The sequence below is a fragment of the Ammospiza nelsoni genome, chromosome 6 (genome assembly GCF_027579445.1).
Source record: "Ammospiza nelsoni isolate bAmmNel1 chromosome 6, bAmmNel1.pri, whole genome shotgun sequence".
Classification (NCBI taxonomy): Eukaryota; Metazoa; Chordata; class Aves; order Passeriformes; family Passerellidae; genus Ammospiza; species Ammospiza nelsoni.
The window spans coordinates 31,259,592-31,274,367 of NC_080638.1; the positions used below are offsets into that span (position 1 = coordinate 31,259,592).

General features: G+C 38.8%; 1 protein-coding gene across 1 annotated transcript in view; it reads left to right on the plus strand.

Moving 5' to 3' along the window:
• Nucleotides 1–14,776, plus strand: part of DCAF5 (DDB1 and CUL4 associated factor 5) — a 66,968-nt gene that overhangs the window by 43,909 nt on the left and 8,283 nt on the right. Inside the window, exon 7 of the mRNA XM_059474378.1 lies at nt 5,406–5,472. Coding sequence (XP_059330361.1) covers nt 5,406–5,472 — 67 coding nt within the window. The remainder of the gene's footprint in view (nt 1–5,405; nt 5,473–14,776) is intronic.

The following is a 14,776-nucleotide window of genomic DNA, read 5'->3' on the forward strand; positions in this document are numbered from 1 at the left end:
CAGTAACATCAGTCCAGCTGTGCTCTCTAGAGGCCTTAGGTTCTAATTGTCTTGTGCAGAGAGTACTAATTGGAATTGAGGATTGTTCTCCAAATGTCATGCAGTTTGTGACTTTGGCAGCTTGGGTGCTCACCCTTGAAGCTTCATGTGCACATTGTTCTTGCAATGGCTGCAGTCATGAGGTTCTTCTGGCAATCTCTTAGTCTTGACCAGAAAAGCTGCTTTCTACTTTTCAGGCCCATATCACCTAGTCTTACAGGAAAAGACAAATGTATTTGGGAATTCAATCCTATGTTGTGAGAACAGCAGGAAAGCATGTACCCCCAAGGTTTTCTTACAGGGAAAGAGAGCAGAAAACAATGCTGGCTGCTACAGTGGTGGCAGTGTAATGGCAGATATAAAATACTTGGATATTTTGTGGAATATGATCAATTTCTGGTGATTATTGGCAGACCTAACCATCAAAATAAAATTTAATTTTATATTAAAGGTTCACTACTCATAGCACATTGCTTACAGCATGAAACTTGTGTGCATGACTTTATCAGTTAATGCTTTTGGCATTTACTAATGGCTGTTTTGTGTCAAGATTAAAGCCATAAGTAGTTTTTCAGTTCAGATCCCGAGCTGAGCTTGTTATGTGACTGGACATAATTGCATTGCAGATGTTTAATTCATTCCTCTTTGCTTTCTCTTAATTCACTCCAGAGTACTTTAGTGTCATAGACAGGTAGAAGAATTGTAAAGGAAAGGCCCCTCCACCCCTTTTTTAAAAATTATTTTAGGACTTTTATTTTCTTGATACAAATATACAAGACATATCTGCTGCTAGACTTAGAGGAACAAAAAAAAAATTAGGAGAGCAAAAAACAAACAACCCACCTCTCAAAACCATTTTGTTTCCAAAAACATTTGAGAAAAAGAAGTTCTGGGAGATATGTTGTAAATATGCAGTTGAATCAAAGATAACCACTGCATAAGCAAAGCCTCCAAGCACAGAGGTTAATTCAAGCCATGTAATACTGCTGAAACAGACCAAAGTAAAATACTGCAGGAGTTAAAACAAGGGTTTATCTAGAACACTTCCATAAACAAAAACATTTCAAATAAATTGAAAGATACATCCTTGTTACCACCTGTGTACATCCAGGGGTTCCAGTCACTGCACCCCACTGCACTGATGCCTGTGTATAACACAGGAGGAAAAGAAGCAAGGCACTTAGCTCTTCACCATGTGTTTCAGTGGAGTGAAGATCGGACCCTCCTGTCCCTGTTACTTTGTACCTCAGTGGCAATCAGCTTGCTCCAAAGTAACTGAAGTCCATCCATATTAAATTACAAACTCTTTTACAAAATATTTACGTCTGGTTTGAATCACAAACCAAACTCAGCTGTTTTGAGGAAAAACCTACATCTAAAAAATTTTTGAAAAAATAATGAAGTGGACAGTCCTGGATCTTAAAACAGGAACTCAGGCGTTCTTGTTTTTCCTACTGGTGCTAGTAGCTTGTTAAAGGTTTTTCCCAAGCTAAATGATCCTATGATTAATAAAAATAAATGGAATTTTAAAAATCATGCGTATTGGCATTAACAAAACCATCCCATGGGATCCTTTGGCTTGTCTGATTCAAAGCGAGCACAGAGCACTGACATGTCTAATCTTCCCTGCCTGTTCCTGCCTTGTAATCTTTCTCTATACAGGGATTCCTTGTAGATGGTAAACAAACCATCCAAGAAAATCTGATGAAAATAACTCTGTCTCCTCAACACAAATAAATCCACTCCTGATGCTTGGCCCTGTTGGGTGAAAGGTGCTGCAGCACCTACAACTTTTTCAATTTGCAACTGGACTGGGTTAGCTGCCATGTAGTGCAAGCTATGGTGTACAGCTCAAATGAAGCATTATTTCTCCTCTTTGCCTTTAGTCCTTCTGTAGGCCATCTCTTGGAAGCTTGCAAGGATTTAATTCTCTCGTTTCCTCGTGGCTGAAGGATGCCAGAGCACTCCTTTCATCTGCACTGTAGGTCTGGTTCTCTATACACACATGCACAGCTTCCATGCAGCCATGTCTGCTGCCCCTCATGGCATAACCAGAGCTCTCAGGCAATGCAATCTCTTCACTTGTCAAGCTGATTTCACCTCTGTGGGAATGCATTTCCCTGCTGTTAGGTATTCTGCCATGGCTGCACCTTCACTGGGCAGGGGGGCATGTCCATACTTCAAAGGCCTGTCATCCTGAGATGCATGAGTCCTGGGAAATCAGCTCCTAGGTGGCCCTGCCTGAGCAGGTAGACTGGACCAGATGACTTCCAAAGGTCCCTTCCAGCCTCATCCCTTCTATGATTCTGTAAACCATTTTAAGGTGCTTCATCAATTTCTTCCTTTAAGTTCCCCAGATTGTGATCACTTTAATTTATGCGAGTCCATGTGCTGAGCTGCAGATCCTGTCACTGTGGCCTGTCTTGCCATTAGTATTTTCATGATGGAGCATAAAGGTTTCAGGTGGGCATTTTCCTGACACTGTTCATTTCTCCTCTCCTCCTTCCTCTCCCCCCCTGTAACCCAAAGCCCAAGCCTAGTCCATCAAGACAATTATTTCCCTTTTTATTTTGGCAATCTTTGAAAAAAACAGTCAGAAGAGAGTCTGGAGATCACCTGACTTTAGTTGCTTCTCAGATCTGATTGCTCAGGGAATTGTTCAGGTAAATTTTGGATTTGCAGGAGTGGAGATTCCACCATCTCTCTGGGGCTGAGTTGCAGTGTTTGTTATGCTCCTGAACTTGCTGTTCCTTTGTGCTCAGCTGGAATTTCCCTTGCTGTGACTTGTGACTGCTGATTGCTGAGTACCCACTGCTGCATGCCTCTGAGCAGAGTCTGTCCCTGGCCACTCGGTATTCCTTTGAAGAATAGGAAACTGTTGGGGTCCACTCTGTCCCTTCCCTTTCTCCTGGCTAAACAAAAGCAGTTCTCTTACGTTTTCCCTGCAGGGCACAGGCCTTCAGCTGCAGCAGCCCTCTTGTCTGCTCTGTCCAATTTGTTAATACCACTCTTGTACTGGGGGACCCAAGCCAGACACAATACCCCAGGTGTGGCTTCAAAAATGCCAAATAAGGGAAACAATCGCTTGTCTTGTCCTCCTGTTTACACCCTCTTCAGTGCATCAAGTATATTGCTTTCTGAGAGCAGTGACACTTGACATTTCCTGCACAATTGGTCATTGAGTCTTACAGGACACACAGACTGTTCCTCTGCAAATAATTTTGGAAGCAGGTTTGAAGGGTCTCACAGACACTCCATTCCTGCCATGTACATAACATGTTTTTTCTGTCCTGTGTACCTCATGCAGGATATCTGAAATTTGTCACTTTGGGGCCCTGTCATTGTTAGTTTATGATATGTGGGAAAAGAAGAAAAAAAATGTTGTCATAAATTCAAGATACTGACTTTTCTAGGTGTTTTAATTGCAATTCTGTTTTTAGTCATGTGTCCTTGGCAAACTAGTTGCTGCTTCAACAACACAATTTGGTAATAAATAGTAACAATTGGCAATATTTCTATTCAAATGAGACTTTTTTTTTCCATGTAGCATTTCTTTAACAAAACATATTAGAGGTGCTTTCTTTCTAATTGCTGGGATGTTTCCTATATAAACCCTAATCCTTGAAGTTTTGGCACAGCAGCTCAGCCTGCTGTGGGCTAACATTTTATGAGCAGTCAAATGAAAGGGGAAGCACATATTCCTGGCACCGTCAGGTCAGCTTGGAAGGTAAATTGCCTAAGTGCTTGAACATGTTGGCTTGTAGAAATAACTTTCTGGCTTGGAAAGTATGGGTTTATGAGTGATTCTAAACTAGTGTGCACAAGCTTTTAAAGGAGCTTTTGTTTGATCAGCCCTTCTTACCTGTCAGAAAATGAGCAGAATTGCATTCATAAGTGCTTACTCACATCCTGCACTCTTAAAGATGAGGGGGAAAAGAATGGTTGGATTATGATAGCAGGAAACCAGAGAAAGGATTTTAGTGGTTCGTTATTGCATTTTTGTGATAGGAAACATCCAAACAATGCACTAGTGTAATTAACTTTGCAAACAGAATATGTGCAAATTGATAGCCATTTTTTCTGTGATAGTGTGTATTTTGTGTTTATTTGCTTCTGAGTTCTCTGCTATTCCAGAATTTGTCTCTTCACTGCTTGGTGTTACTTTGCCTGATGATTTTATGTTTCCCTGGAGAATGAAAGGCAGAAACCAGTTATATTTGAGCCAAGCAGAATTTGTCTCCCATCAAAGGTTAGAAAAGGGACAAACTGGGTCTATTTCTTTATTACATTTTTCTCCCTTTCCCCTTACCTAATAATAATAATAAAATGAAAAACCCAGCTTCTTGGCTGTATTGATTAAACTGCAGCCTAACATTAGTGGAGAAATAGAGCTTTATTTACACTGTCTACACCAGTATAACTGGAATTGGAATCTGCCATTGGTTCCACTGTTTGTCATTTAATCTCTAATTTGGGAGAGAAATAAACTGTACTCCCTCTCATTTATGGGAGAATAAGTATTTGGAGACAAGGCACAGTTTGTGGCCTCTCAGAGCTGAGAGGCGTAAGCTTTTTGCCACGTCAAATGTCACCTGTCATTCCAGTGCCTGCTTGTAGTATATTAAGCTACTTTAAATTGCATATTGCCTAAAGTTCTGCACAATAAAGACATTGTTAATCATTTGTGTCCTGCCAAAAAAGGGCAGCCTTCCATCTCTTCAGAGTTACTATGACCAGGAAAAAAATAAATAGTGTGATAAATGGGGCGGAGGGCCACGGCTTTAAACCACTTGAGTCTTGCTGACAGTGAATGTTTAGCTTTGTTTTTTGTTTGGTGTTCAAGATTATTTTCAGTGACTGAGTTTTGATTGGTAGACATGTCTGGATTAATGAGTAATGGACATGCTTGTGTGTAATGGACATGGCAGCTCTCTTCTTAGGTAGGTGTTTGATGGAGTTTTCCTTGGTAGTTCAGGAGATGAGGAAAAAAACTATGAAAGGCTTCAACATCAAAAAAAGACCAGAGTTGCAGGTTGAAAAAATAGATGGTGTGATCTGGACATAGACATGCTTATATTAAAGCTAACCAAAATTCGTAGCATTATTTAGCAAAGCAAACATACACTTTGGGCAGTAGGTATTAGATATAAGAAGTATGCTTTTCAATTTTGGTCAATTTATGCAGGCAACATTTTTATGCTGGTACTTCATCCCCATTTAAATGTAAACTGATCAATGAGGTGCAAAGAATTATGCAAATTATTCTTTTTTTCTCATTTTTGGTTTAGAGGAAGTAGATCAAGTGTAAAATAGCATCATTTAGGTGATATTTTGTTGTAAACTGCTTTTACTTTTATTCTTAACAGTACATCCTTTCGGGCTCTGATGACTTCAATTTGTATATGTGGAGAATTCCTCCAGATCCAGAAGCAGGTAAGTGTTGATGTTGTTTTAGATGGGGAAGGAAGAGTGGAGGGGCAGGTGTCTGACAAATACTAAACTGGTATTTCAAAATAATTGCTGTTCTCACATTGTGAATCTAGAGCAACTCTGAGGAAAGCTGGATAGGGAGAGTTTACAAATGCCTGATCCAATGTCTGGATAACAGTGGTCAATGCCATTTGAATGTTTTCTCATAATGATTTTCTGTTTTTTTCCCTTCTCATGTAATGTTCATTCCTCCCATAATAAAGCTTGCAGCATAAAATGGTGCTGGGTCCACAGGGTGCTCCTAACAGCTCCAGTGCATTGACCTCTTCTCCCCTCTCATTCCTCTTATACCAAAATCTTCTCACTGATTTCTAATGCAGAGGAATCATGCTTTTTTACTTTCTGGGTGGAGGAGCACTATCAGCTGGTGGAAAGGGCCACTTTTGACTAAGTTCTGACCCATTTCCATGCTGGGGCAGACATGGTAAGCAAACAGCAGCAGCACAGCTCTGTATGGAAGTACAGGAGGGGGATGTTAAAGGAAAGCCAGGGTGTGGGGGCAGTATAACAATCCCATTGTGAATGCCACTGTTGGTCAGTGTCTCATTTGATGTGGTCTGCTTAGGTGTAGGGTTTGGCAATATGACATTCTAAGCCATACAACATCAGCATCTCTCTTCTGTTGAATCACTGGACTTCTAAAAGGGTGTTAAGTTTTAATTGAAAGAGTCAAGACTTTCAAAACTGCACTAGTGTTTTCATTTTTAGTGGCTCTGACTCTTTAAACTGTACATTTTAGTGATATTAAGTACAGCTGAGGGCTATCCTGTGGTCTCAGATGCTTTAGCAATAGTGAGAGAAAATTACAAGCTATGTTAGAGGTGAGATGAAAATATTTTGTTTCATTTTCAAAAGTTGTTATTAACAGCTGTATAATCCACAGGTGAGAGGATTAATAGCCTTCGGTTAATGGTAGGGTTTTGAGGAAAATGACATTCTAATTTTGGGGTTTTTGCTTAGTTAATCAACATTTCATGTTGCAGTCCACTAACCCTGAAGATGGTCCTGCTAAATACCAGTAGCTTGGCCTTCTATCTTTGCATAGAGTTTATGGAGGTATCTCCCTGCTTTTCTTTTTATTTGTGTCATTTTCTTGTACATCTGACACTGATTTACTACTACTTAGGGATTTTTTGCCTTAATTAAAACAAAGATTATATACATTAAAATTAGTTATTTATTTGTAAGTTTTATTGTGTGGACTGTAGAATTATATTTTCTGCATATATCACCATACTATCCTGACTTCCTTTGTAAAATCTGGATTTGAGATTTTCTGTTTATATGGCTGTGATGCTCTTGAAAACTTTTTTCCCAGGCATCTGCACTCAACAACTTTTTATCTGGGGCTTTTGCACAAGGATGATAGCTATTATTTGTTGCATCTGTAAGCAAAATAATTATTAAGTAAAATAATCTGTTTCAGAGTAGTTGTTAAGGATGCCCCTCTGTGAAAAGATATATGCTTGCAAAAATAGTTGCTATTTACAAATAGGCGATGCATTTTGATCAAACAAATTTACAATTTAATTTGTGATTTACCACACAATAATGTCATATCTGTTTTGGTCAGGTTTCTTGTCTCTGGTTCTTGTAACTTCAGGAAGGGTGTCAGTACACTTGCAACATTTCAGTTACAAAATTAATTACTTAATATCAATTACCCTCAGTGGTTGCCTAACAAATCAGAAGATCCAGGAGTAGGAATGTGTATGTCTTAATGTCTTGTAACTTGAGCAGTTCTCTTTTTGAAATATTTTAGCAAAACTCACAAGCTTGGTTTTGTTAGACCAGAGGTCTGCTTCTGTGGCAAATAACTAATTGGGCATCCAGATCACCTGTGATAGGCTTATTGAAGCTTTTCTTCATTCAGCTCTTCTTGAAGGGTTGTGCCCATTTTGAATGTGACGAAATGCCCTTTCTTAAATCTTATCCTGCTGTTCAGAATAATTGGCAGAGAGAGATGTTGCTGTGCTTCCTTCTTGGAGAAATAGTCTTGCCATAGGGATGTAGAGACATAGGAAAATGTTTGCTTCAGTGGAAAACTCCTTGTTCTTATGCTCTAGCTAAAATAAGAGTGCCTTTACGTTTGTGATCTGAGAGAGTGGAATGTAGTCTTTCACTTAAAATAGTGTGCAAAGTAGACAGGATGATGTAATGTCCTGTACTGTTGGTTGGTATTTTAAATAAAAATATCTCTCTAACTGATTTCTGCCTTCCGGTTGAACTTGGACATTGTGTTGCTATAAATAGTTATGATACAACTCCCTTAAATTGTATCAGTTATTTGAAAATAGGGAAGTTTTTTTCAAGCTTGTATCTTTTTTAACAGCTGCATCCTCAACAACAGCTCTGAAATTATTTTGTTATAGATGCACCAAGTACTGAATATCCAATGGTTAGCAACATTAGTGAACAAAAGATGAAGAAAGATGTGAAGGAACATACCAGTCACTTGCAAACATATTTGAAGTTGGAGAAATGTGGTTGCCTGTACTGGTATTTTGCCAGGAGAATAGAACAAATTCTGCTGGGTTTTTTTCAGATAGTCATAGTTTAGAAGTGTCCTTCCAGTAGGCTGCTTTAAATCATTCCCACAATCAGCTGGAATCTGCAAGCGGTTTTGTTTTGTCCAATAATTAGGCAGGATTTTTGCCCCCTTTGGGGCAGAGAGATGTGTGAAAAAAGTTATTTCCTAAATTGCTTAGGAAGCCACTCTGTTGAAGAATTTTACTCACTGTGTCCCTCTATAGTCTTAGATTACTCTGAATAGGCCGGGATTTCCTATGCCAGAAGGTTGGTTGCTTTTTTACCACCTTTTGTAGTTTCTTAAAGATGGAATAGTTTGCTCATTTTTCCACTTTCATCTCTATCCAAGTACTATCCAGCTTTCCACTGTGCTTTAGAAGGAATTGCCAAATGTTTCATAAATTTTTCTAGCCAGTTTCTTCTTTAAAGTAATCCATGGAACTATCACAGTTTTTTTCAGAGGCAGCTTCTAGCAAAGCTAATATATTAAGTTTGGCAGAAGAAAAGCAGTCCTGAGTTTCCACAGCCTTTACTTGACTCCAATGCAAGCTGGAAGTGAGAAGAGACGTCAGTCCTACATGACTTGTCCAGCAAGCCAGTTAACATATGAGCACTTAAGATGCTATTAAACCTAAACATGGTCTATTAGCTGGTAAAGAACCCCTGTTCAAGACAGAACCTGACAAGTCTTGTGGAGTAACAGAGGGCTTAGTAGACTACAAGTTTTCAAAATGGAATTTACATTCCTCGCTCACTACTCTGAATCATCTATGCAACTTTGCTTTTGGAATACTGCTCAAAGCTGCTGTGTGAGGCTTATGGTACTATTTGTGATTGAGAAGACAGCTGGGGATCCTTCAGTTCATGTGAGCAAGCTGTCACCAGGTTCTGCAAAACTTTACTAAACCAGAACAGCAAACTGCATTTCAAAACTTCTTTTTAATTCTGCCTTTGACTGTAACTGCAAGCAAGAAAGGGCTGGTCATTGTGGTCCAGTTACTAAACTAATTGCACAAATTTCCAGCAGAACTGAGGCAATTTTTCTTCTTTGTTTTCCTCCTCCTTGGTCTTTGTAAATGCTGGCACTTCTTTGAGCTTGAAGAATACAGGAACAGCTCTTTTCAGAATATTTGAACAGGGCTATCTCATTGGAAACAGCTTGTAGTTTAAATTCTCAAAGTTCTGGGCTGATAAATGAAGATGAATAAAAAATTATTAAGGGTTTCTTAATGTCTTTAGCTATTTTGGAGATATTTTATATCTGGGTATATATGCACATATGCATACCACTTAGTTGGGGCAGGGGAAAGCCATCTGACCCAGTGGGGAGCATGCTCTGGAAGGTTTGTTTTTTAAAAAGAATATTTTTCTGAGGTGTGGTCTTGGGATATAAACTGTTTTACATTTAGAACTGTAGTTTGTCTCTTTCTTCAGGTCAGTCAGTGTTGACAAAATGGTGCTATGGAACAGTTGTTAGATTAACACAGCAAGTAAGTGCTGGGTATTGTGTTCAGGGGAATTGGGACTGGTTTCTGTGGCATTTGGATTGTAATAATACCACGGCCCTGTGGAATCTATCACCAGGTGGCCAAGTGGCATCTGTCAGAAAACAAGGCACTGTTGGGTGCTTTGTAGTGCTGTAGACCAGTGAAAGAAGATTCAGCATCCAGGAGTGTTTCTGTGATCAGCCTTAGTATGTTAAATGGCTAATTCAGGAATAGAAAGCTGAAGACAACGCTGAGCACTGGGAGAGGCGAGAAGCTTTAGTTCCTAGCAACTGGCCATCTCATTGTACCAAAGCTCCTTTCTCTTGTTGTATTGAAAGTGTTTGCTGCCAGCAGTGCAAAGAAATGCACAGCCAGGCAGTTCACAAAAAAAACCCCCAAACCTAACCACAAAAAAGCAAACAAACCCCCCCAGTAGACAGCTAATGGCTGTGAGATAATTTCACTTACATTATATCTGTTACACTCAGAAAGCATAGTTGTTGGTGGTCATTTGCATGGTTCCAATAACATTGTGAAACCTGTTGCAACCTATGCCATTTAGTACAGAAAAAAAGCAGTGTCTCTTACATCAGGAGAGGGGGAACAGAGTGGGAAGGTGTGGTAAGGTTTATTTCTATAGTAATTTTTCTTAGCTTTCATATTGTTGTTTCAGCTATACTAGTGATTACAGTAGTGGGAGGGTTGGGATAGATAAGGTGTATGGCAGATATTTAGAACCAAAAAAAGAAGGGAGAAAATATGCATCCAAAATAGCCACTACCACTACAATTTTATGCATAGTCTTTACATGTTTAAATATTACTTTTCTCTTTGGCTTTTGGAACCTCCACAGAGATACAAGACCACTGTGGGGCTGGTTCTAGGCATAGGCCAGGCAAAGGAGTTGATTGCCTGGAAGAGCAAGAACAAGAGTTATCTGAGAGGCTGCAGAGGCTGCTACCAGCTGACTGCTCCCTGTGCTTTCACTAAAGCTCTGCAAGGCCCTGCTGATCCTTTCACCTCACCTGGAAGCTGGAGGAGGGATTCACAGGTGTCAAAGGAAGCAGTCTGCAAATGGAGTTGAAACTGCTTTCTTATGAGGGGACACTTGGAGCTTCGATGTCTCCTTTTACCATGCTAGGAGGAGAAGGGATCTTGGCCACCTTTTCCTGTTCTCACCCTATATTTAATGGGACCAAATTTGCTTGTGCTGCTGAGTAATCTTTAGTCAGTCTGGCTGCTGCCAGAGCTGGAGTCAATTCCTGACCCCAGAAGAAGGGATGCTGCAGGACCCTGTGCTCTCAGGGAGAAAGTGCTTGTGTTAAATCTAGCTTCTCTGCAGATGGGTCTCTGAGGAGCAAAACCAACTACCTACATCCACTGTATGAAACAAATACAGGTGTGTGAGTGGCCAGAGAGGCTTTTAAGGTACCTGAACATGATCTGCTGCACTGAAGGCAGAGGCCCCATATGCTATGCCCATTTGCTTGTATTGTGCTGTGCATTTGCTTTCCAAACTATGCTATCTCTCTTTGTTAATGCATTATGATCTCATAGGATTCAAATGCAAAGTAGTGGCCCATGTCTAAATGTACCCTGGATTATTACTAATGAAAGCTAAATGAACTTTAAATGAGCTACTACTGTAGTGCCAAGTACTGCAGTGGAATGGTATGCTATGGCACACTGGTAGCAGCTGCAAATATCTGGTTCTTCTCAGGAGTTTTCAGCACTTTGAGTAATTCACAAGGCTTGTATGAAGTTATGCTTTAGTCTGTGGAATGTCTTTCTACCTTATATGAACAAACAGTGGGATTTCTTTTCCAGTGTCCTAGATAGAAAAGGCTTCTGAATGAGGTCATTTAACTCCTCTGTTACAAAGCCAGTGGAGGATAGTTCCTTATCCCAACAAGTTCTCTGGCATTTTGACAGTTTTTTTAATGTTTGGAACAATGCAGCTCCCATTACTTTGGAGACTGTTCTACATTCCTACAGGATTTCTGCACTAGAACACTTTTCTCAGTAATCTATCACTTTCACTTTTTCTTTAGCCTTCAAATAATTTATTCTGGCTTTTTCTAAACATTGCTTCTTGTTGTAAAACTCATGCAGAGGAAGTCAGATTAATGTCTAAATCTGTCACTCTCCTTTGTTACAATTTACTAGAGTTTTTAAAACTTATTGGGATGGGGATGTACCATTCAGCATGTTTGAAATATGTCAAATCATTCACATCAGTATTTACAAAACCACATAATTAAGAAGTAGTTCATTAGCCTAACATTTAAAACATAAATTTATAAAGCAAACCAAGAAGAAATCACTTTGGCAACTTAGAAGACATCAGCTACTTGAAAACATTGTATTATTCTTTCCTCTGTACAGGAGCCTGTAGGAGAGGCCTTGTGTTGCAAAGGTGTTCTTGTCAAACATGTACAGGAAATCCATTTTAAAATGTGCACATTAGATTTAGCCTTTACTAAGTTATGTCTTTAAGCTGATCAGATATCATAGTAGGATATTATTTAAAGGACTTTTTGAGATTTTGTATTGCTCTTCTTTGAAACACTTATTTGCAGGGTATAAATTAAGGGTGATTTTCTTGACATTTCACTTTGAGTATCAAATAAAAGCAGACCAAAAAAACCCATTGACCAGCACAGCCACAACACTAAACTGCTCCTCAGGACTGTCTTAAAGCATGGCAATTTTTGGGTAGTATTGCAAAATCAGCTAGAACATATCCATCTCTTCCCTCCAGTACTTAGTGGTTATAAAATTATAAACCTTATAAAATTGGTGTAGTCAGCCTCTGAAGACTTTAGGATTTACATTTTTATATATTATTAATAACAGATATGTAAGCTAATGACTTCTGTTCGAACACTGCCTATACATGTTGGAGCTAGCTAAGAATATAAAAGCTGCTGTGCTTAAAGAGTTGCAGAACTCATGCATGCTACTAAATTTAAAAGCAGCAAAAAAATAACACCCCTGTCCAATAAAAAACCCCCAAAACTCAAAAATTTGAGTGGTTTTAGGATAGCAGAAGTCAATTCTGATGAAACAAACAATAAATAAAAGTACTATTTCAAAGGGAGACAGCAAAAGGAAATGGAATCCATTACATGGAAAAAAGGAAGATATCATCAGGAATTTGAGCAGTTTATGGCTAGCTCCACTTAATACACAGATCCACCTGTTGGTTTTTTTTTTGCTAGCAGAGATGAGTAAACTTAACTCACACTCTGAGAAGGCTAAAGGCTTTATGACTGCAGCTAAGCCTCTGCTGAGAGACATAGGGGATTCCAGACAAGTCTGAACACAGGCAGTTTCTGCCATGCAGATACTAAAGTAATTGTAGTGGTTTTGATGAATGCCTCTCAAGTAAAACTATCTCATTAATATGATGACAGCTGTGGTAGGCTACTATAAAATAGAGGGCTGCTTTCAAGATAAGGATGTAGAAGAATTTGCATTAAGGGCTTATAGAGCTTATTTAAAGGTGTCACTTAAACACAAAGGAGTTGGTAGACTGAAATTGCATCAAGCAAGTGTTTGCCCAAAAATGAGGTTCTGGGACAATTTGTTGGATTTGACACAAAGATTATCAGAGTATTGCTGGAATCAATACTTTCTGGTTTAAATTATTGAAACCTCCCATAACACTGGTAAAATCTCACTGCTAAGATTTGTACCTCTCCTGGGGCAATTTCATGTAACTGGGCAGTTTTTTTAAAGAGCCTTGTGGGGAAGTTCACCTTCATTTTAAGAGGAGGGAAGTATGCTTTACTATGCTTTCTCTGAATTTACTGATAGCTGCTTAAAAGGAGTTCAGGGAACTTCAATGTTAAATCAGAAATCTTTGGAGTTCTTTAATAGAATTATAAAACCATAGAATCATAGAATGGGTTGAGATGGAAGTGTCCAAAGGCAGGGATCTGTCTCTGGATTTTTAGGACTTGGATGACACCTCTTTTCTAGATCCTTATCATGGTTTGTTGTCCATGTTACACATCAGTCAGCTCTTCAGAGTGCAGTTATAGTGAGTGAAAGGGATAGAACCTTTCTAAGAGGAGAGGGGCTGTACACAAGGTCATTAGCTGCAGTTGTTTCCATCATTTGTGTAACCTAAAAAATGGAAGGTGATATGGGAATGGTTTTTTCTTTTTCATTTTTTTTCCTTGAACCTTCTATCTTGCTACTCTTCAAAGGTAAAGCAAGTTTTTGTTCAGGAAGTGTGAATTACAGGAAAGCTCTGACTCTGTTTTAGAACACAAGTTGTTCAACGCAGGGCTTAAACCAGCAACTGTTTCCGCTGAAAAAGCTCCTGTTGGGGTCAAAGGAAGATAGAAAACATTTTCAACAAGAGGAACATAAAGTTGGTTTAATGTAAAGATGACTGTAAGTAGCACAGAAGCTAGTGAAATTATTTTAATTTTTTGTAAGGTGCACTTACACCATATTAAGTTTTGAATAGCAAGTTGATTTTCATCTGAAGCGATTGTCAGTTTTTACTTCCCAGCATGTAAAAGCTTTGTTTTCTTTCACTGAAAATGTTAAGTCATAGCATGTTGATGGATACTTGTTTACTCAAATACACAGCTGTGCTGTCTAGCAAATTTGTAGTTTTAATTGTGTGGATCAATGAATATAAAAAAAATACTGTGTGACTGTTTCTTGCTTTGGTGCATAGACCTAGTAAAAGTCAATGACCAAGCAGAAAAGTTAATTGGCTTCTGTTTTGAGTTTTACCACTAGCACAAAAGCATTCCACTTTGGCTAATTCACTGCCTTGTGACAAAGAATGATATAACCCACTGCTCAGATGTGTTATTTCAGGTCTTTCCTAGTCATCAGACTAGAGTCAACTGTGACAGTAATAAATTGCTGATTTAAAAAATAAATTTAAAAAATAGTATTGCTGTTAAAAGTAAACCTTTTTATTCGTCTCTGCTTTAGATTTACAAACTGTCTGTGTCATGCCTTAGGTTTCACTGGTGATTTCATTATGTGTGTTGTTCTCATTCGCATATTTGTCATATTAGGTTAAAACCTTCATTGTTTGTTTAAATGAATCAAAGCAAGCCTCTATGTCCTAATTTGCAGGAAGGATGCTTTTCATCAAACTTGCAACTTCTCATAGGGGCATTGCTCATAAAATTGGAATTCTGCAGCCAACACAGGCCTTAAAATACTGCAAAATAAAGCTGAAACGCATTGTCAAATAT